This window comes from Zophobas morio, unplaced genomic scaffold (genome assembly GCF_036711695.1).
Source record: "Zophobas morio isolate AGI-343-1 ecotype UQ-CSIRO unplaced genomic scaffold, CSIRO_AGI_Zmor_V1 ptg000041l, whole genome shotgun sequence".
In the NCBI taxonomy this organism is placed as follows: domain Eukaryota; kingdom Metazoa; phylum Arthropoda; class Insecta; order Coleoptera; family Tenebrionidae; genus Zophobas; species Zophobas morio.
Genome location: NW_026972146.1, coordinates 742,397 through 764,320, shown reverse-complemented (window position 1 = coordinate 764,320; position 21,924 = coordinate 742,397). Strand labels below are relative to the sequence as shown.

At 30.9% G+C, this 21,924-nt stretch overlaps 3 protein-coding genes across 3 annotated transcripts in view; all 3 read left to right on the top strand.

The window, feature by feature from the left end:
• LOC135140864 (paired mesoderm homeobox protein 2A-like) overlaps positions 1-3,090 on the top strand; it is an 84,480-nt gene extending 81,390 nt beyond the window's left edge. The window contains exon 4 of the mRNA XM_064071583.1: positions 2,042-3,090. Coding sequence (XP_063927653.1) covers positions 2,042-2,316 — 275 coding nt within the window. The 3' untranslated portion in view covers positions 2,317-3,090. The remainder of the gene's footprint in view (positions 1-2,041) is intronic.
• A 6,086-nt stretch (positions 3,091-9,176) lies between these two features.
• On the top strand, positions 9,177-9,896 carry LOC135140840 (muscle-specific protein 20). Its single transcript, XM_064071552.1, has 2 exons — positions 9,177-9,459; positions 9,507-9,896. The coding sequence occupies exons 1-2, from the start codon at positions 9,218-9,220 to the stop codon at positions 9,817-9,819; spliced, it is 555 nt and encodes a 184-aa protein (XP_063927622.1). The 5' UTR covers positions 9,177-9,217; the 3' UTR covers positions 9,820-9,896.
• Positions 9,897-19,883: 9,987 nt separating this feature from the next.
• On the top strand, positions 19,884-20,890 carry LOC135140776 (uncharacterized; the record flags this gene model as incomplete). The annotated part of the gene is made up of 2 exons (XM_064071453.1): positions 19,884-20,076; positions 20,787-20,890. Coding segments are annotated over 2 exons (297 nt in total), but the record flags the coding sequence as incomplete, so codon positions are not given.
• Positions 20,891-21,924: the final 1,034 nt, after the last annotated feature.

Below are 21,924 nucleotides of genomic sequence, written 5' to 3'. Positions count from 1 at the left end.
ATTGTAAATTAGAAAACTGAAAAACCAATAAACTGATAAAACAAATAAATCAAAAATTGCAAATCGGAAAATAAAGGTATAAAAAATTGAAAACTATAAAAATTGTAAAATTAAGAATTGGAAACTCGTGAAATTGCAAATCGAAAAATTGCAAAATCTAAAAAGTGAAACATCTAGAAGCTGGAAAATTGAAAAAATGAAAAATTTACGAAAAATTGGTTGTCGTAAAATTGAAGAAAAGAAAAATGAAAAATTAAAAAATTTCAAATCGAAAAATTGAAGAAATAAAAAGTTGAAAAAATCGGAATTGAAAAAACAAAACATTGAAAGAATAAAGTCAATAAAATAGCGAAATGAAAAATTGAAAGTCGGAAAATTCCAGACATGAAAAACTCGTGAGATAGCCAAATCTAAAAACTGAAACATCTCAAAATTGAAAAATCGGAAAAATGAAAAATTCATAAATTTTAAATAAAAAAATTGAAAAATTGAAAAAACAGAATTGAAAAAACAAAAAATTATAAAATCGGACATTGACAAAATGAAAAATTGTAAAAATAAAACAAAAAAAAACTAAAGGAAAATAGCAAATCGAAATTTTGAAGAATTGAAAAATTCAAAAATCAAAAAACTGAAAAGTCGAATAAATGAAAAAGATTTAAAATCCAACAATTGCAAAGTAGAAAAAATGGAAAATACTAAAATTGAGAAAGAGAGATATTTAAAAAAATTGTATTGTATATTTAAAATAAAAAATCTATCAAAATTTCAAATCAAAAATTGAACAAACGGAAAATTGAAAAATCATGAAACTGAAAAACGAAAAATTAAAACTCTAAAAGTTAAAAATTGAAGTAAAAATTTCACATTAAATAAAGAAAAATTAAAAATGAGGACATTGAAAAACCGAAAAAATGAAAAAATAAAGGAATTAATAATTGCAAATCGAAAAACTCTAGGTATGAAAAATTGAAAAATGGAAAAATTGAAAACTCAAAAAATTGCAGATCGAAAAATTATAAAATCTAAAAATTGAAACATCTAAAAGTTGGAAAATCGAAGAAATGAAAAATTCTAAAATTTAAAACCAAAAAATTCAAGAAAGGAATGAAATAATGAAAAATTGGAAATTAAAAAATAAAAAATTAAAAAATCGGACACTGACAAATTGTAAAAATAAGCAAAAATGAACCGAAAGGAAAATAGCAAATCGAAAATTTTAAGACTTGAAAAATTGAAGTTTCGAAAAACTGAAAATTCCAATAAATGAAAAAAAATTTAAAATCGAACAATTAAAAAATGGAAACATTCTAATATTGTAAAATTAAGAAACAGAAATGTTTTAAAAAAGATTGCATATTTAAATCCAAAATGATAAAAATTGCAAATTAAACTGTGAACAAACGGAAAATTGAAAAATCATGACACTGAAAAATCTAATACTGAAAATATGAAAAATTAAAAATTTAACTGTTCAAGATTGAAGACCACAAATGCCAAAAATTGAAAAATTTTACGTTGAAAAACCGAAATAGTGAAAAAATAAAGAAATTAAAAATTGCAAATCGAAAACTTCTAAAATTGAAAAATTGAAAATTTGAAAAATAAACTTAAAAACTCGGAAAAATGAAGAAATGAATGAAATAACTTTCGACCAATTTTTTTACCCAAAATGTGTTTATTTTTGTCCCTCACTTTTACGACCAACTTTAATGACAAAATTGTGCCAACTACAATAGACTGCTAAACCCCAAACACCCAATTCCTGAAACCATAGAGCCTTCAATACCGCAACCTGAAATTTCATTTCGCCAAAAAATCTATCAAAAATACGACGAAGCGGAGCAAATTTACGATTCAACAGTAAGACTCCAAATAATCTATAAACTCCCAATTTCACAGCTTCGTTTAAGTAACACAAACACCATAAATTCCGGCAATTTTCTCCTCAAACTATCAAACCCATCGCGCTCTAAATCAGGCAGCCGTCCCATCCACCTGCTCTCAACCACTCAAAAATTAACCACTCCGCTCTTTGCAGGAAAACTCAGCGACGACTCCATCATCTCCAACAACAACAAATGGTCAATGAGCCCCCAATCCTGCAACACGGCACTGCTCGTCCACCAGGCCAACAAGGTCCTCTCGTCTCAGCCGTCACACCTCCAATCCCACCACGGCTCTCACGCCGCCGCCGCCGCCGCCGCCGCCCTCTCCTCCCCCTTCACATCGTTACTGGGCGCGAGCGGAGGGGCGGCGTCGTACCTGCTAGGAGACCATCTGAAGCCGACAGCTGCGGCCAACCACTTGTTTTAAAAAAAGCACTACGGTTTAGGCATATTTGTGTCCTTGCGACGCTTTCATGGGATTAGCGATTCAGATCAGAATAGAATAACCTGCACAACCTTCAATTATATTTAAACGGTGTTTATGTTCGCGGAAGCTAAGAATGGAAATTTTATGATTATTTTCCGCGGGTCTGGTGTTTTGTTCAGCGAGTGGCGGCTTTCAGAATTCGACGCAGGTTGTCATCCCCGCGACATCGCGACCGTTTGAACGCGAGGTCCGAGCGAGCCGGATGTGTTTGATGTGGCGTAGGTCAGTTTTGATATAGTAGCCGGCGCTTGGTTCTTGGATTCGCGAAGTAAAAAATCGCCGTCCTTCGCTTAAAATACGGATGGCGGCTAATTTTACCGTACGGACACCTGTACATTGTTCTTTTTCGGGGAGCCGCCGCTGCCAAGTTGGCCGTCCAATTTTTTTATCACTTGTTTGTACAAGTTTTGTTTATTCGAGGGGATAAATAAGGAGGGCAATTAGGCTAATGAATGGAATTGTTGCTGGTGGAAATCGGGGTCCGGTGAAAGCGTCCGCACAGTGGAAATCCGTCACACTCTAAATTGATTCGAATTATACGATTGGTATACGGATTTTCTTGAGTCTATATTGTACATAGGATATTGTATACTAAGGATTGTGTCTTTGTATTTTTTAAGTGACTGTATATTTGTACATATAAGAGGAATATTTGTGTTCATCTTAGCCGTGTAATTTTCGAGGTTGTTCACAGTATCATTCTACTTCACCTTCTAGTCCACTATTGTAATAATTTCGTGTAAAGCTAATAAAAATTAAAATTTGAAAGGCGTGTTGGCTGATTCACCTTCCCGGTTTTCAGGTGTAGCAACGAACAGCTTCTGTTCGAAAAAGTAGCTCAAAACATGCAGTTTTAATAAAAATATAATTTTGTGTGTTTTAATAAAATATAAATTTCAAGAATTTAAAGTTGACTAGAACTTGAAATACTCATATTTAGTAAGAAAAAATCAAAATTGTGTAACATTTTGCAATTTAACTTTGAAAATGCAAAACCGAATGCTCTGGAATCTTGCAAAAGTGTTAAAGTTATCGTAAATCGTTAGTCAAGATTTTTTCGTTTCTGCCCTTACCAAAATATGTTTGTCATTTTACAATTTTGCCGATTGAATTTTACTCTTGTATGTGTGATTCATGAATCCGTGTTGAGTGTTTATAGTAGATGTCCAGTTTTTTGTAAAAAAGTCAAAATTGTTAACATTTTACAATGTAACTGTGAATTTGCAAAACATAATGCTCTGAAATCATAAACGCTTTGAGGTTATAGGAAGAATGTTTCAATTTTCAGTTTTTTGAACATTTAGATTTTTTAAATTTCTGGATTTTGAATTTCTGATATTTCGAATTTTCGTTTCTTCAATTTTCGATTTTTCTTCTTTCGATATTTCGTTTTTTCTATAAATCGATTCTTGGATTTTCCGATATTTCGATTTTTGAATTCTTGATTTTTCGGCTTCTCGATTGCGATTTTTAGATTTTCGAATTTTGGGTCACTCGATTTTTGATTACTGAAGTTGTGGTTTTTTCGGTTTTGTGAATTTCCGATTTTCGGTTTCCCAATTTTCCAATTTTCGGTTTGTTCATTTTTCGAAATTCGATAGACTTTTCGACTTCCCATTTTTTAATACTTCGAATTTTCAATTTTTCGAATTTTCAATTCTGAAATTTCTAATTTTCAATTTGTCCATTTTTCAAATTTTCGATTTTTTGTTCTTCAAATTTTTATTTTTTTAATTTCTGTTTGTCGACATTTTGATTTTAGATTCTTCCTCGTTCAATATTTCGTTTTCTCTATATTTCGATCCTTAGATTTTTCTCGATTTGAGAATTTTGGACTTTTCAGTTTTTCGATTTGCGATTTTTAGATTTGCGAATACTTGATTCAACGAATTTTCTATTTTTCGGTATTCGAATTTTCAATTTGCTTCCGTTTTGATTCTAGATTTTTCAAATTTTCGGTTTTTCAGATTGTCGTATTCGAATTTTCAATTTTCGATTTGTTCGTTTTCGAAATTCGAATTTTTTACTCTTTACATTTTCCATTTCCGGATTTTTCGAATTTCCGTTCCTTCAGTTCTCGAATTTTCGACTAATTGATAGATCGAATTTTTCGATACTCCGAATTTTCAATTTTTTTAATCTTCAATTTTTGAAAATTCAAATTTTCGATGTTTCCATTCCTAGAATTTTGGATTTTTCGAGATTTGATTTTCGTTTTAAATTTCTATTTCTAGATTTTTCAATTTTTCCATTTTTCGATTTTTCAGTTTTTCAATTTTAGAATATTCGATTTTTCGTTTTTTCCGTATTTCGATTATTGGATTTTTTGAATTTTCGATATTTCGATTTTCGAATTTTTCATTTTTCAGTTTTTCGATTTTTCAGCTTTTTTACTTTAAAATTTTTTTGATTTCTCTAGTTTTCAATTTTCGAAACTTGAATTTTCAATCTTTCTATTTTGTGATTTTTTCTTTTTTCAGTTTATACATTCTTCAGTTTTTCGCTTTTTCAACATTTTTTAATTTTCTATTTCTGATGTTTTAAGTTTTCTATTTTTCGAATTTCGGATTTGTCGATATTGGAAATTTCAATATTTTTAATTTCGATTTCCTGATTTTTCAATTTGTTCATTTTTTCTCGATTTTTGGATTCTGGAATCTTCGATTTTTCGAATTTCGAAATTTCGTTTTTCCCAGATCTCGATTCTTGGATTTCCGATAACTCTGTTTTCGAATTTTTGATTTTTCGGTTTTTTTGGATTTTCCAATTTTTGGTTTTCCGAATTTTCGGATTTTTGTTTTTTCGAATTCGAGAAAATTTTAGTTTTTTTTCTATTTCTAACCTTTCCAATTTTTCCATTTTTGAATTTTAGACTTTTAATTTTTTTTTCTATATTTAGATATTTAGGATTTTTCGAATTTTCGATATCTGGATATTCGAATTTTTGATTTGTTGGTTTTTCGATTTGCGATTTTTGGATTTTGAATTTTCGATTTTCCGATTTTTTGGATTCTTCGTTTTTTCGAATTTTCGTTATTCGAATTTTTAATTTTTGATTTTTTGAATTTTCAATTATCAGTTTTTCCATTCTTGTTTTTCGATCTTTCAATATTTTTTTCTTTCCAATTTTTGAATTTTTAATTTTGCGATTTTTCACATTTTTTACTTTTCGATTTTTCGAATTTTCGGTTTTTTCATTTGATTTTCCAATTTTTCAATTTTTTTACTTCTCGATTTTTCGTTTAGAATTTCGTTATTGATAATATTTGTAAAACGAATTTTCTATTTTTCGATATTCAAATTTTGAATTTGTTTACTTTTCGATTTCTCGGTTTTTCAATTTCTCAGTTCTTCGATTTTCGATTTGTTCGTTTTCGAAATTTAAATTTTCAATTTTTTAGATTTTAATTCTTCTATTTCACGATTTTTCAAATTTTCGTTTATCACTTCTGGATTTTTCGATTTATTGAAATTTCGATACTTCGAATTTTTGAGTTTTTGAATTTTCAATTTTTGAAATTTTAAATTTTCGATTTTCCTTTTCTCGAATTTTAGTTTTTTTTCTAATTCTAGATTTTTGAATTTTTCCATTTTTCTACTTTTCAATTTTTCAATTTTAGAATTTTCGATTTTTCGGTTTTTCTATTATATTTCGATTCTTGGATTTTTCGAATTTTCGATATCTCGATTGTCGAATTTTTGATTTTTTGGTTTTTTGATTTGCGATTTTTGGACTTTCGAATTTTCGGTTTTCCAATTTTTGAAGTTTTTGTTATTTAGAATATTTGTTAAAACAAATTTTCTATTCTTCAATATTTGAATTTCCAATTTGTTTATTTTTCGAATTCTCGATTTTTCAATTCCTCAGTTTTTCGATTTTTCAAATTTTCAATTTGTCAAATTGTCGTTTTCGAATTTTCGATTTTCGATTTGTTCGGTTTCGAAACTTGAATTTTCAATTTTTTTACATTTTACTTTTTCTATTTCCCGATTTTTTGATTTTTCGAATTTTCGTTACCACTTCTAGGTTTTTCGATTTTTCGAATTTTCATTTTTTCAATTCTTGATTCTTTGAATAATTGATTCATAGAATTTTTCGATAAGTCGAATTTTCGATGTTTCCATTTCTTGAATTTTGGATTTTTCGAGATTGAGAATTTTTTTCTATTTCTAGATATTTCAATTTTAGAATATTCGATTTATCGTTTTTTCTATATTTCGATTCTTGAATTTTCCGAATTTTTGATTTTTTGGTTTTTCGATTTGTGATTTTTGGATTTTCGAATTTTCGGTATTCAGATTTTTGGAATTTTCATTATTTCGAATGTTTGATAAAACGAATTTTCCATTGTCCGATATTCGAATTTTCAATTTGTTTATATTTTACTTTTTCTATTTCCCTATTTTCCGAATTTTCGTTTTTCACTTCTAAATTTTTCGATTTTTCGAATTTTCACTTTTTCAGTTTCCGATTTTTTGAATAATTGATTCATCGAATTTTCGATTTTTTGAATTTTGAATTTTTCTATGTTTCCATTTCTCCAATTTTGGATTTTTTGAGATACGATTTTTTTTTCTGTTTCCATTTTTCGACTTTTCAATTTTAAAATATTCGATTTTTCGGTTTTTCGATTTGCGATTTTTAAAATTTCGAATTTCCTTTGTTTCGAATATTTGATTCATCGAACTTTGGATTTTTCGATTCTCCAGTGTTTCAACTTTTCGATTCTCCAATTTTGAAACTTTTCAAATTTTTTACTTTTCAATTTTTTAGTTTCTCTGGTTTTCAATTTTGGAAACTTGAATTTTCAATTTTTTACTTCGTGTTTTTCCCTTTTTTCAATTTTTACATTCTTCAGTTTTTCACTTTTTCAACATTTTTTACTTTTCGATTTTGTGAGTTTTCCATTTTTCGAATTTTGGATTCGTCGTTATTAGAAATTTCAATATTTTTAATTTCGATTTCCTGATTGTTCAATTTGTATCGACCTGTCGACTTCGCGACTTTTTGATTTTAGAAACTTCGATTTTTCGAATTTCGAAAGTTCGTTTTTCCCATGTTTCGATTTTTGGATTTTCCATATCACGATTTTCGAATTTTTGATTTTTCGATTTTTCTATATTTCATGTTTGTATTTTAGAATTTTCCGATTTTGTTTTTTAAAATCTTTGATTCTACTTTCTCGAGTCTTCTTTTTTTTCAAATTTTTGATTTTTCGAATTTTCGATTGTCCGAAAAATTGAACGAACCAAAAACTGAAAAACTGAAAATCTGAAAAACCGAAAAATTGAAAAAAAACGAAAATCCGAAAAATCGATAAATCAAAAAACCCAAAAACTGAAAGATCGAATACAAGAAATCGAATAGAAGAAATCAGAAAATCGAAAATTCGAAGAATTGAAATATCAATTCGTGAAATTGAAAAATCGAAAATTTGTACAACGTATGCAATCGAAAAGCTGGGAAATGGAAGAATTAAAAAACCGAGACGACGAATAATTGAAAAATGGAACAAGTGAAAAATCGAAATTTTGAGTAATTGAGAGATAGAGAAATCGAAAAATCCAGGACGAGAAAGACGAAATCGAAAATTTGAAAAATCTAGAGATGAGAAATCACAAAGTCGAAAAATCAAAACGAAAAATCCAGTTTTCGTTCGACAATCGAATTTTCAATTTTTTTACTTTTCGATTTTTCAACTTTTTTACGATTTTTAATTTCTTGAGTTCTCGATTTTTCGATTTTAGAATTAGATTTCGAGATTTATTTGGCGAGAGAAGTTCTGTCGAATTAATCTCCTACCATTTTTTTCATAAATGTTATATTTTTTGTGCCTACGACGTTTACATTTTTGCTATTTGAACCCAAATGTTTCAAGCGATATTATAATTTTGTGTTAAATTTTATCTACATGGTAGCATAGTGACCTTGATTATTATAAACTACCAGAGAATCGACAGAGCAGACAGACATTAATAGCACCAGTTCTCGACGACTGTGATCCTTATCAACAAGCAAATAAAGGCGAAAATTAAAAAGTGAACATAAATATAAAACGGTTGGAAGTAAATTACGTCGTTGTGTTATTTTTAGTTATATAATGATTAGTGACGCTAAGAATTAGTATTTTATGAAAATATTCAAAATGTATTTAGAAAGAAAAAATATAGATGTGATTTAAAACCCTGTTAGCCAACTTGTAACATATAAAATGAAAAAAAAACCCTGATAATTCATAAAAAATAAATTAAAAAAGCAATTTAATCTAGTTTTCGTAATCAACCTTGCAGGTCCTTTATCAACGAAAAAACACTTCAAAATAAATTTTTGGAACTAAAATGATTATTAAAAACCGATCATTCTGATTGTAAAATTGGAATAAATATTTTGGCCCACAACTGCAACCTTACAACAAACCCGGGCGAAATAATTTTGCATAAATATAGAACATCACCTGTCTAATAAGAATCCTAGGAAAATTTGCACCTGTGCTGCAATTTCCACAAAAAAAAAACAATATTTTCATGAATTTGCGTTTTCGAAATAATTATTATTTCTTAAATCGTACCTAATTAGACTTAAGTTTTAGTATTTTTTGGCTAAAAATAAACCCAAATAAATTACTTCAATAAAACGGTAAAATTATAGCCACCCTCCCACTCCCACAAACCCAATCAGTGACGCCGCATACTTCTAGAATATTTCTTGATAATGAAAACTGAATAATCTACTAAATATAGTGATACAACACTCCGTCACGCCGCATGGTGGGACTCTCTCCCTATAAAAGCGTCCCGACGCCTCCCAGCGTCAGTTTCTCAGTGTAGACCCTCCACCAAAATGTCTCTGGAACGCCAAGTCCGCGCAAAACTCGCCTCCAAACGCGACCCCCAGCAGGACAAGGAGGCGCAGGAATGGATCGAGACCATCCTCGGCGCCAAGTTCCCCCCAGGTGAGCTCTACGAGGACGTCATCCGCGACGGGACCGTCTTGTGCCAGGTCATGAACAAGCTCTCCCCCAACTCCGTCCCCAAGATCAACACCTCCGGGGGGCAGTTCAAGATGATGGAGAACATCAACAAGTGAGTATTTTTTTGTGTAAAAAAACGCGAAACCAACGCGCTTTCAGCTTCCAGGCCGCTTTGAAGACCTACGGAGTCAACGACGTGGACGTCTTCCAGACCGTGGACCTGTGGGAAAAGAAGGACATCGCCCAGGTGACCAACACCATCTTCGCCTTGGGCAGGCAGACCTACAAGCACCCGGAGTGGCCCGGCCCGTGGTTGGGCCCCAAGCCCTCCGACGAGAACAAGAGGGAGTTCAGCGAGGAGCAGCTCCGGGCCGGGGAGAGCATCATCGGGCTGCAGGCCGGGCAGAACAAGGGGGCTTCCCAGGCTGGTCAGAACATCGGCGCTGGCCGCAAGATCATTCTGGGAAAGTAATCCCGCTTTTCTAATTTCCACGAGGTTTTTTATTTGTTCTTATATGGAAGATTCTTAATAAATTTATTTATTTATAAGCGGAGTTTTACTGGCGATGTGGGTCGGAGGTGGGTGGTTCTAAATCCGAACCATTTCCATAAATATTGGGGACGCGTCAGGGTCATGTTTCGCGGAGCGAAAATAGAACGGAGAGGTGTCGATTTTTGTTTATTTGGGGGGCGGGAGGGGGGAGTTGTTTGGTTATGAGGTGTGAATTGGTTGCAGGGATTGTTTGGATGAGGAGGGTATTTATGGGGAAGTGCGGACAGGTTTCGATGTTGGGTGGAAAAGTGATGATTTGGGTAAATATCGAAAGAAAAATTTTACATTAATAGGAAAATTATGTGGGTGAGGATGTCGGCAATCGTGTAACGAAACGTTTGACCTGATTTAAAAATAGGTGACTTTTACTGCACTTTAATCATTTTTAGTACACGTGTCACTGGGAAAAAATGCAAATTGGACAGTAATATACAGGATGTGATATTTGTTATTTTCCCAGAAAGATGTTGTAAGTGTTGAAATAAAGCTATAGAGTACTTAAGTCCGTGACTTGACATACTGTAACATAGACTGATCAGTTTTCTGCCTGTGTAATCTGGGCTTTCAAAGTCAAAGGGGTTATTCGAAGTTTTCGCCAGACGTGAAACTGACGTTTATTTCTTTGGAATGAAAGTTTTATTACCTAATTTTATTTTTTCGTACCTTAATGACTGTGCGAACTTTATCGTGTTTTCTTTTCGATTCGTTCATTTATATTTATCTGACAGTTATTTTCTTGAAAAATTACAAAAAAATTAAACAACGATTTGTTTTGAGAATTTTAAGTATAATCTGTTAACAATATTTAGTGAACTCAAAAAATAAACACATAAACAGTCTTTCATTGTTTGCACAAATTTTCCATTTTTTTTGTATTTTAGGTAAGGTTTATGGCAAAATTTTGATAGAAGGGTGTTTCGACAGAAGTTCCTCACCCTTAAAGTAAAGCCCAATAAATTCAGCCTCTTAGAAAGATTATAAAATTGATAACCTCTATAAAGTAAATAACAACTTCGAAAAATCGAAAATCGAGAAAATAGAAAAATCTTCCAGAAAGCCAAAAAATCGAAAATTGGAACATCGACACGTAAAAAGTTTGACAATTCTTATATCGAAAAATCTACAATAAAAATATCGAAAAATAAAAAATTGAAAAATCGCAAAACTGAAACATGGAACCACGAAAAATTCGAGAAATCGAAAAGTAAATAACTGAAGTCTAAAAACTGAAGAATGTAAAAATTGAAAAATCCAAAATTTGAACTTTAATTTTTTTATTCTAAACTTTTTCAATTTCTGGATTATTCAGTTTTCCGAATTTCCGATTTTTCGAATTGTTGGTTTTCAATAATTCCATTCTCCCGATTTCTCTAGACTTTTCAATTTTTTTACTTTTCGATTTTTCGATATTTGAATTTTCGGTCTTTTTATTTTTCGATCTTTGAATTTTTTTACTATTCAATTTTTGATTTTTTGATTTTTCAATTTTTCAGTTTTTTTATTTTTCGATTTGATTATTTCTCGAGTTCCTGGTTTTCGCTTTTTCGATATCTCGATTTTCGAATTCTTAATTTTTGGGTTTTTGATTTGCGATTTTTGGACTTTCCAGCTTTCGATTTTACAATTTTTCGATAATCGAATTTTCATTTTATTTGGTTTTCGAATTTTGGAATTTTGTGAATTTCTCAATTATACGATTGTTCAAGTTTTAGATTTTTCGATTTTCGATTTTCAATAATTCCATTCTCCCATTTTTTAGCCTTTTCAATTTTTTTACTTTTCGATTTTTCCATATTCGAAGTTTCAGTTTTTCACTTTTCAATTTTTTGATTTCTCGAGTTTTCGGTTTTAGATTTTCGAATTTTCCAAGATTTCTGCTTTTGGATTTTTCGATTTTTCAATTTTTACATTCTCCACTATTTAGACTTTTCAATTTTATTACTTTTCTATTTCTCGAATTTTCAGTTTTTTCGTTCTTCAGTTTTTTAAATTTTCAGTTTTCTTAATTTTTGGATTTTTTGATTTTTCGAGTTTTTGGTTTTTAGAATTTTGATTTTTTTTTTAATATATTTCCATTTTTCGCTATTTCCAATTTTCGATTTTCAAATTTTCTATTTTTCTTCTTTCCATATTTCGTCTTTTCTATATTTCGATTTTTTGATTTTTCGATATCTCGATTTTCGAATTATTGGTTTTTCGGTTTTCCAATTTTTCGGTAATCGAATTTTCAATGTGTTTGCTTTTCGATTTCTCGATTTTTCAAATTCTCAATTCTACGACTGTTCAAGTTTTAAATTTTTCGAATTTTTGGTTTTCAATAATTTCATTCTGCCATTTTATAGACTTTTAATTTTTTTACTTTTCGGTTTTCGGATATTCGAATTTTCAGTTTTTTACTTCTCGATTTACAATTTTCCCGTTCTTCAGTTTTTCGATCTTTCATTTTTTTTTACTTTTCAATTTTTGATTTTTCAGGTTTCCGATTTTCGAAGCTCGAGTTTTCAATATTTCTATTTTTTTATTTTTCGATTTTTCAGTTTGTACATTCCTCAGCTTTTCGACTTTCCAATTTTTTTACTTTTCGATTTTTTGAATTTTCAGTTTTTTCATTCTACAGTTTTTCAATTTTTCAGTTTTCTTAAATTTTGGATTTTTTGATTTCTCGAGTTCTTGGTTTTTAGGATATTCGATTTGTGGTTTTTAGAGTTTTCAATGTTTTTAATTTATATTAACGATTTTTCTATTTTTCCATTTTTCGACTTCTCGGTTTTACAATTTTTAATCTTTGTAATTTTGAATTTTTTTAATGTATGTATTTCGAATTTTCGATTTTTCAAATTTTCAATTTTTCGACTTTTGATTTTAGAATTTTCTATTTTTCTTCTTTGGATATTTCGATTTTTCTTTGTTTCGATTTTTTGATTTTTCGATATCTCGATTTTCGGTTTTTCGATTTTCCAATTTGTAGAATTTTCGTTTTTTCGAATTGTTGATTCATCGAATTGAAACTACTGAACCGATTGTTGTCGAATTTCAAATATATGGTAAAGCACTAACCAAAATTTGATGACGTCATTACCAAAATTCACATTAGTAAATGATTATTTTAATTTTATAAAATATTTTTAAAATTTTCAATTTTTCCATTTCTAGAATTTTCGATCTTCCATTTTTTATTTTTTTAATTTAGTCTTTTCGATTTTTCAATTTTTCTATTTTTCGACTCTCCGATTTTAGAATTATCGACTTTACTTCTTTCGATATTTCGTTTTTTCTATGTTTTGATTCTTGGATTGTTTGATTTTTCGGTATCTCGAATTTTGAATTTCGGATTTCTCGTTTTTTCGATTTACATTGTTTAGGTTTTCGAATTTTCGGTGTCTGATTTTTGGAATTCTTCGATTTTTCGAATTTTCAATTTTTGATCTTTTGAATTTTCGATTTTCAATTTTTCTATTCTTCTGCTTTTTGATCTTTCAATTTTTTTTTTCTTTTCTATGTTTGATTATTCGATTTTTCAGTTTTTACATTCTTCAGTTTTTAGACTTCAATCTCTTTACTTTCGATTTCTCGAATTTTCAGTTTTTTCGTTCTTCAGGTTTTCAATTCCTCAATTTTTTTACTTATCGATTTTTCGATATTCGAATTTTTATTTTTTTATTTTTTAATTTTCAGTTTTTCCATTCTTCAGTTTTTCGATCTTTCAATTTTTTCGCTTTTCAATTTTTTTATTTCCCGAGTTCTCGATTTTTCGAATTTTTGGTTTGTGGAATAAAAAATTTCAATTTTTTTAATTTCGATTTCCCGACTTTTCAATTTCTCCACTTTTTAATTTTTCTATTTTAGAATTTTCAATTCTGTGATTTTTCGATATCTCGATTTTCGAATTTTTGATTTTTTGTTTTTCCAAATTTTCAATATTTCTACTCTTTAATTTTTCGATTTTTACATTCTTTAGTTTTTCGACTTTTCAATTGTTTTATTTTTCGATTTCTCAAATTTTCAATTCAATTTTTCAGTTTTCTCAATTTTTGGATTTTTTGATTTCTCGAGTTTTTGGTTTTTAGAATTTTCAATGTCGTTTTTGAAATTATTAATTTTTCGACTTTTCGGTTTTAGAATTTTCTATTTTTCTTCCTATATTTCGGTTTTTTCATTCTTTGATCTAGTTTTCGGTTTTTCAACTTCTAAAATTTTCTATTTTTCGAATTTTTGACTCATCGAATCGAAACTACTGGACTGATTGTTGTCAAATTTTATATGCGTATTAGGATTATCATGTGTATGGCAAAACACTAACCAAAATTTGGCTAATCCCCATCCTCAAAATGATGACCAAAATTTACATTGATAAATGATATTTAAATTTTATAAAATAAGATACTCCTCCAGTTGTGGTTTATGAATCCGTGTTAGATTTTACCCTAGACGTCTAAAGCTTTTGGAAAAAAATACAACTTTAGATTTTTCAAATTTTCAATTTTTCCATTTTTAGATTTTAAAGTTATCGACTTTCCTTTATTCGATATTTCATTTTTTCCAGGTTTCGATTTTTGGATTGTTCAATTTTTCGAAATCTCGAATTTAGAATTTTCGTTTTTCGGGATTCTTTGATTTTTCGAATTTAAGGTTTTTGACTTTTTGAATTTTCGATTTTTCAATTTTTCTATTCTCTAGTTTTTAGATTTTTCAGAGTTTTACTGATTTTTCGATGTTCGAATTTTAGTTTTTTATTTCTCGATTTTCATTTCTCCGTTTTTCCATTTTTCGTTTTTAATTAATTTCTCGAGTTTTCTATTTCCGATCCTCGAATTTTCGATCTTTATGCTTTTTGATCTTTCGATTTTCAATTTTTTCAGTCTTGAATTTTCTTTCAGACTTTAATTTTTTACTTTCCGATTTCCCGAATGTTCAATTTTTCCATTCTTCACTTTTTCGATTTTTCAATTTTTTTTACTTTTCGGTTTTTTGACTTTCCGGAGCATTTTTCTATTTTTCGAAAATCGAAAAGTAAAAAATTGAAAAATCAAAAATGGAATAATCAAAAAATAGAAAGATTGAAAATTCGAGTAACGAAAACTCGAGAAATTAAAAAATCAAGAAGGAAACAAATTGAAAAACCGAAAAATTTTCCAGAAAGTCAAAAAACTGAAAACTGAAAAATTTAAACGAAAAAAGATTGAAAATTTTAATATCTAAAATTTTTTTAATTTTCGATTTTTTGATTTCTCAAGTTTTCGATTTCCAATACTCGAGTTTATGATCTCTATGCTTTTTGGTTTTTTGATTTTTTAATTTTTACGTTATTCACTTTTCAATTTTCTTATTTTCTGATTTTTTCTATTTTTCAATATTTTTTTTACTTTCGACTTTTTGACTTTCCGGAAGATTTTTCTATTTTGTCGCATTTTGAAACCATTGTCGACTTTTCGGAGAATAGAAAAAATGAAAATTCGAGTAATCGAAAAGTTAAAAATTGAAGTCTAAAAACTGGAAAATGTAAAAATTAAAAATTCAAAAATCGAACAGTTGAGAAAAAAAATTAAGAAAGAAACAAATTGGAAATTCGAATCTCGGAAAACCGAAAATTCTATGAAGCAAATATACGAAAAAACAAAAATCCAAAAAATAGGAAAAGCAAAAATTCGAAAACCTAAAAATCGAAAAATCGAACGATTGGATACTTTGCATATCTTAGATATGATTTGGCAAAATTTTGAGCTGACGTCACAGTGTTTTGGGAGGAGATAAATTAAGTATTGTCACACTATTCTGATTTTTTCAAAAATCTAGACGTTCAAAGTAAAAAATAAATAACACCATGAAGGTAAAAATTTCGTAAAAATCCACTAGTTTCGGTGAACATCTTTGACAGATGACAGACACCAAAAACACGGACCCACTTTTTTTTGTTCTAGGAATCATAAAAACCCGAAAACCTAGCTTAAGTTAGCCTTAGCGAACCGACTTCTTAGGCCGTCCCTGTCCATTCAATCAATAATTTGACTTTTTCTTTATTCACAGTAACTGTGCTCCATCTAGTGACAATATCCCTAACTACTACACAAATTTAGCAGACCCCGCTCCTACTTTTACCGTTTCCAACTTTCAACCACCAGATGGCTCTCACTTTTCTCCCAATCCTATCCCAATCCTGCAACAGGACCAACAGGAATTCTATATTTATCCCCGGCTCGTGCCATTGTTCACATTTAACACTTCCTTCACTAAATCTGCTTTAATGGTCTCTGTCTTGTAAACGTCTGCGCCAAATTTAAAGCTTAATTACATTTATCTTTAATAAATTAAACACGAATCCGCTTGTTTGTAAATTAAAGCCAGTCCCAATCAAGTTTTCGAATTTATTTATTCAGAAGAAAAATTACCTACTTAACAGTTTGTCCACCCGTGTCTTTGATGTTGGGTCTACAAGGTTTCTGCTTCGAAAAAGGGTCATTGTTGTCTTTTCGCTTAAAGGGACAACTCAGAATGCGCTCATTGTAGTAATAAAGACTGTTGTCCCCACGACATTGGGTGTTACCGCCCTTCAGGTCGCAAGGGCACAGCTCCTCTTGCGCGCGGATTCCTTCAAGGGAGAGCAACCATAAAAGGGCAGAGAGGATCAGGAGCTTGATGAAGGTATTCTTGGACACCATGGTATGGGCAGAACAAACATTTGTGGGTTTGATGAGGAATTTAGACAAACGTGAGTGACATGATAATGTGTCAAATTTTGTAATTAATTGAAGAGTACTGTCAAAAAAAAGTCAAAACTAGTGAAAAAATGATAAGGAATTAGGCAATAAAAAATCTGGAGATGAAACTATTTATTCATAATTACAGCAAAATAGAGTCAGTTGGTTTAACAAGCTTCGTTCTTCACAATTCTTAAGTTGCTTCTCGCTTGCCCTTGTTTCTTCAATTCGCAGTTGAAGGTGCACTTGTTGGCGTACGTGTTTCCATCAGAGGCGCAAACGGGGGCGAAAATCCTCGAACACACGCAGGACTTTTCGGCTTCCACTTGGTAGCTCACCAAAATCAGGAAAACCGACACGAGGAGGAGACTTTGAAGTTTGTTCAGACCCATTGTGCGATATTTACTCTCAGTGACTAAGTATTGTCACAGCAAACAACAAATTTATACATCGATAGTAGATAAGATAGCGACACTCATGGTTTTACCCTAATCTAGAAGTACGTCTGAGTGCTTGTCGAAAAGATTATTTATGACCGTCACATGAGTAAGTCCGCTTTGTTTTTTCTCGATTGTTTATGTTTGTTGTAAATTTGTTCCATTTATTTTACGAGATCTGGTTTATATTCGACTTCGAGTAAAAAATGGGGTCGCCGAATAAAAAAAGCTACTCGGAGAGTTTAATTTCCTGTAAATTAGCACTAGGTTGCGAATTTGTCAAAAAAATTGGCAACGGCTCTCAAACTTTGAAAGCTACGTAAACACTTGCGTGGGTCAAAACTTACAATAACAGTGTTACACACTACACATTTTTTAAAGTATATATAGAATAGATGAGTCCCAAAATTTACGGTACGGCGGGTTTTAGTAATTGTTGGTTGCAAATAGAAAAATGAAAAAAAATTGCGAGATTGTTTTGTGTTTAATTTTAGTCGTCTTCTAGAATTTTTGGTGGTTTTGTCACAACAGGGAGCAGAAAGATAAATTTAACGATATCTTGTAGGATAAGGTGATTCAATATCAATAGTCTACGTTACATATTTCTGATTTTTAAACTTACTTAGTATGCGATAATGTTGAAAGAGTATGATAAATTTATACATTTCCGTAATTTAAGATAAATTGCATCAGAAAAGTTCTTTACGTTTTGATTTGTTACAGGTCAGTTTAATATTTTTGCTTCGCGGGGGAACAGCAAATAAAATGATATTTATAAATAGACAAAATAAAATATTCAATTTTACTGCATTTACGTTTTCATTCTCATTCTCGTTGAACATTGTCGTTTTCATTATTGTTTTTATCTTGGTTTTTATCATTCTCGTCTCATTCATGTTCGCATTTATTTTCGTTCGTTCTCTTTTTTTTACTTTCTTGTTCTTAGTTTTCTTCTTATTTTCGTTCTTCTTATCGTTGTCTTTTCCGAGCTCATTCTTGTGCTTCTTCTCATTCTTGTTCATTTCTGGTTTTCGTGTATGTTGTCATATTCGGTGTCATTTTCGATTTTATTATGGTTGTCATTTTCGTTCTCCTTTTCATTCTAATTTTTATTTTATTTGGAAATTTGGTTCTGGTTTTTGTTCATATTTTTGTTCTGAATCACGTTTTCATTCTGCTTCTCCTTCTCTTCCTCACTCTCGTTCTTCTCTTAGTTTTCATTATTGTTCACGTTTTTATTCTTTTTTTTTTCACTTGGGTTTTTAATAGGTTTACACTCCCTTGTTCCATATCATTCTTATTTTTGTTTTTCAAGGAATTTCCGTTTTCGTTTTAGTCGTTATTCTCATCCTAATTGTTGTTGTCAACCACGTTCTCATTCTTGATCTCAGTCTCGTTCTTTTCTTGGTTTTCATTCTTGCTCTTGTCTTCTTTCTTTTTTTTTCATTTTCTGTTTTTACTCTGGTTTTTATTTTTGTTCTACGTTCTTTCTCATTCTCATTTTATTTTTAATTCTGGTTATTTTCAGGGTTTTCATTCTTGCTCAAATCTGCTTTATTTTTTTTTGTTATTTTCTTTTTCCCTCTCGTCTTTATTTTTCTTGTGGTATTCTTTCTTATTTTTCTCCATGTTTTTGTTTATTTTCGCTCTCTTTCTCACACTCTCCCGTTTTTGGTTTCCTTCTCATTCTTATTTTTATATTTCACGAAATTTTCGTTCTCTTTCTAGTGTCTATTCTCGTTCTAAAACTTATTGTCAATCACGTCCCATTCTCACTGTTATTTTCGCTCTCTTTCTGGTTTTTATTCTTGCTCTCGCTTTCCTTCTTTTTTTGTCATTTTCCGTTTTGACTCTGATTTTTATTGTCGTTGCGATGTTCTTTCCCCTTCTCATTTTTACTTTACATGGATTTTCGCTCTCGTTCTGGTCTCTATTCTCGTCTAATTCTTGTTGCCAACCACGCTTTCATTCTTGATGTTATTTTAGATTTCCTTCTCGTTCTCATTACTCTCATTCTTATTCTCATTCTCCTTCTAATTCTAATTCTTTTGCTAGTTCTTTTCTTGGTTATCATCTTGTTATTTTTTGGTCATTTTCTTTTTTTTTACTCTTATTTTTACTTTCGTTGCTGTATTCTTTCTTATTCTCCTTCACGTTTTCATTTATTTCTGTTTTCTTTCTCACATTCTCGTTCTTGGGTTCCTTTTCATTCTCATTTTATTTTTCTTGGAATTTTCGTTCTAGTTCGAGTCAATCTAGTCCCTATTCTTGTTTTAATTCTCATTGTGAATCTCGTTCTTTTCTTGGTTTTCCTTCCTGTTCTTTTTTTTTCATTTTCGGTTTTTATTCTGGGTTTTACTCTCATTGCGATATTTTTTTTGTCAATTTTGCTATTTTCATTTTACATGGAATTTTCATGTGGTTAGTAATGTTCTCATTCTTGATCTCATTCATATTTTCAGTCTCATTCTTGTTCTTATTCTCCTTCTCATTCTTTCTCTCAACCGCATTTTCATTTTCGTTCTCATGTTCCTAATCATTTTCCTTCTCATTATCCTTTTCATTATCCTTCTCACTATTTTTTTCATTCGCTATCTCATTCTCCTTGTCATTCTCCTTCTCATTCTCCTTCTTATTCTCCTTCTCATTCTCCTTCTTATTCTCATTCTCATTCGCATTCTCATTCTCCTTCTCATTCTCCTCCTCACTTTCCTTTTATTTCTGCTTCTCATTTTCCTTCACATTTCCTTCTCATTCTCCTTCTCATTATCCTTTTCATTCTCCTTATCATTATTCTTCCCATTATCCTTCTCATTATCCTTCTCATTTTCCTTCTCATTCTCTTTCTTATTCTCCTACTCATTCTCCTTCTCATTCTCCTTCCTATTCTCCTTCTCATTCTCCTTCTTATTCTCCTTCTCCTTCTCATTCTCCTTTTCATTCTCCTTCTCATTTTCCTTCTCATTCTCCTTCTCATTCTCCTTCTCCTTCTCATTCTCCTTCTCATTCTCCTTCTCATTTTCCTTCTTATTATCCTTTTCATTGTCCTTCTCATTCTCTTTCTCAATCTCATTCTGATTCTCGCTTTCCTTCTCTCTCTCATTTTCCTCCTCATTTCCATTATCCTTCTCATTCTCCTTATTATTCTCCTTTTCATTCTCATTTTCCTTCTCATTCTCCTTCTCATTCACCTTCTTATTCTCTTTCTCACTTTCTTTATCATTCTTCTTTTCAAACGCATTTTCATTTTCCTTCTCATTTTCCTTATCATTCTCTTTCTCATTCTCTTTCACATTTCCTTCCCATTCTCCTTCTCATTATCCTTCTCATTCTCCTCCTCATTCTCCTTCTCATTCTCATTCTTATTCTTCTTCTCATTTTCCTAATCACTTTCCTTCTCACTCTGCTTCTCATTCTCCCTTTCATTCTTCCTCTCATTTTCCTCCTTATTTCCATTCTCCTTCTCATTCTCTTTCACATTTCCTTCCCATTATCCTTCTCATTATCTTTCTGATTTTCCTTCTCATTTTCTTTTTCATTCTCTATCTCATTCTCCCGCTCATTTTCCTCCTCATTTCCATTCTCTTTCTCATTATTCTTATCATTCTCCTTCTCATTCTCCTTCTCATCCCCCTTCTCATTCTCCTTCACATTTCCTTCCCATTCTCCTTCTCCTCCTTATTTTCCTTCTCATTCTAATTCTCATTGTCCTTCACCTTTTCTTCTCATTATCTTTTTCGTTCTCTTTCTTCTCATTCTCCTTCTCATTATCCTTCTCATTCTCCTTCTCATTCTCCTTCTCATTCTCCTTCTCATTCTCCTTCTCATTCTCCTTCTCATTCTCCTTCTCATTCTCCTTCTCATTGTCTTTCTCATTCTCCTTCTCATTCTTCTTCGCATTCTCCTTCTCATTCTCCTTCTCATTCTTCTTCTCATCCCCCTTCTCATTCTCCTTCACATTTCCTTCCCATTCTACTTCTCCTCCTTATTTTCCTTCTCATTCTGATTCTCATTGTCCTTCACCTTTCCTTCTCATTATCTTTTTCGTTCTCCTTCTTCTCATTCTTCTTCTCATTATCCTTCTCATTCTCCTTCTCATTCTCCTCCTCACTTTCGTTGTCATTCTGCTTTTCATTCTCCTTCTCATTTTCCTTCTCATTCTCATTCTTATTCTCCGTGACATTTTCCTCCTCACTTTCCTTCTCACTCTGCTTCTCATTCTCCTTCTCATTTTCCTTCTCATTCTATTTCTCATTTTCCTTCTCATTCTCAATCTCCTTCTCATTCTCCCTTTCATTCTTCCTCTCATTTTCCTCCTTATTTCCATTCTCCTTCTCATTCTCTTTCACCTTTCCTTCCCATTATCCTTCTCATTATCTTTCTGATTTTCCTTCTCATTTTCTTTTACATTCTCTATCTCATTCTCCCTCTCATTTTCCTCCTCATTTCCATTCTCTTTCTCATTATTCTTATCATTCTCCTTCTCATTATACTTCTCATTCTCCTTCTCATCCCCCTTCTCATTCTCCTTCACATTTCCTTCCCATTCTCCTTCTCCTCCTTATTTTCCTTCTCATTCTAATTCTCATTGTCCTTCACCTTTTCTTCTCATTATCTTTTTCGTTCTTTTTCTTCTCATTCTCTTTCTCATTATCCTTCTCATTCTCCTTCTCAATCTCCTTCTCATTGTCCTTCTCATTCTCCTTCTCATTCTTCTTCGCATTCTCCTTCTCATTCTCCTTCTCATTCTCCTTTTCATCCCCCTTCTCATTCTCCTTCACATTTTCTTCCCATTCTACTTCTCCTCATTTTCCTTCTCATTCTGATTCTCATTGTCCTTCACCTTTCCTTCTCATTATCTTTTTCGTCCTCCTTCTTCTCATTCTTCTTCT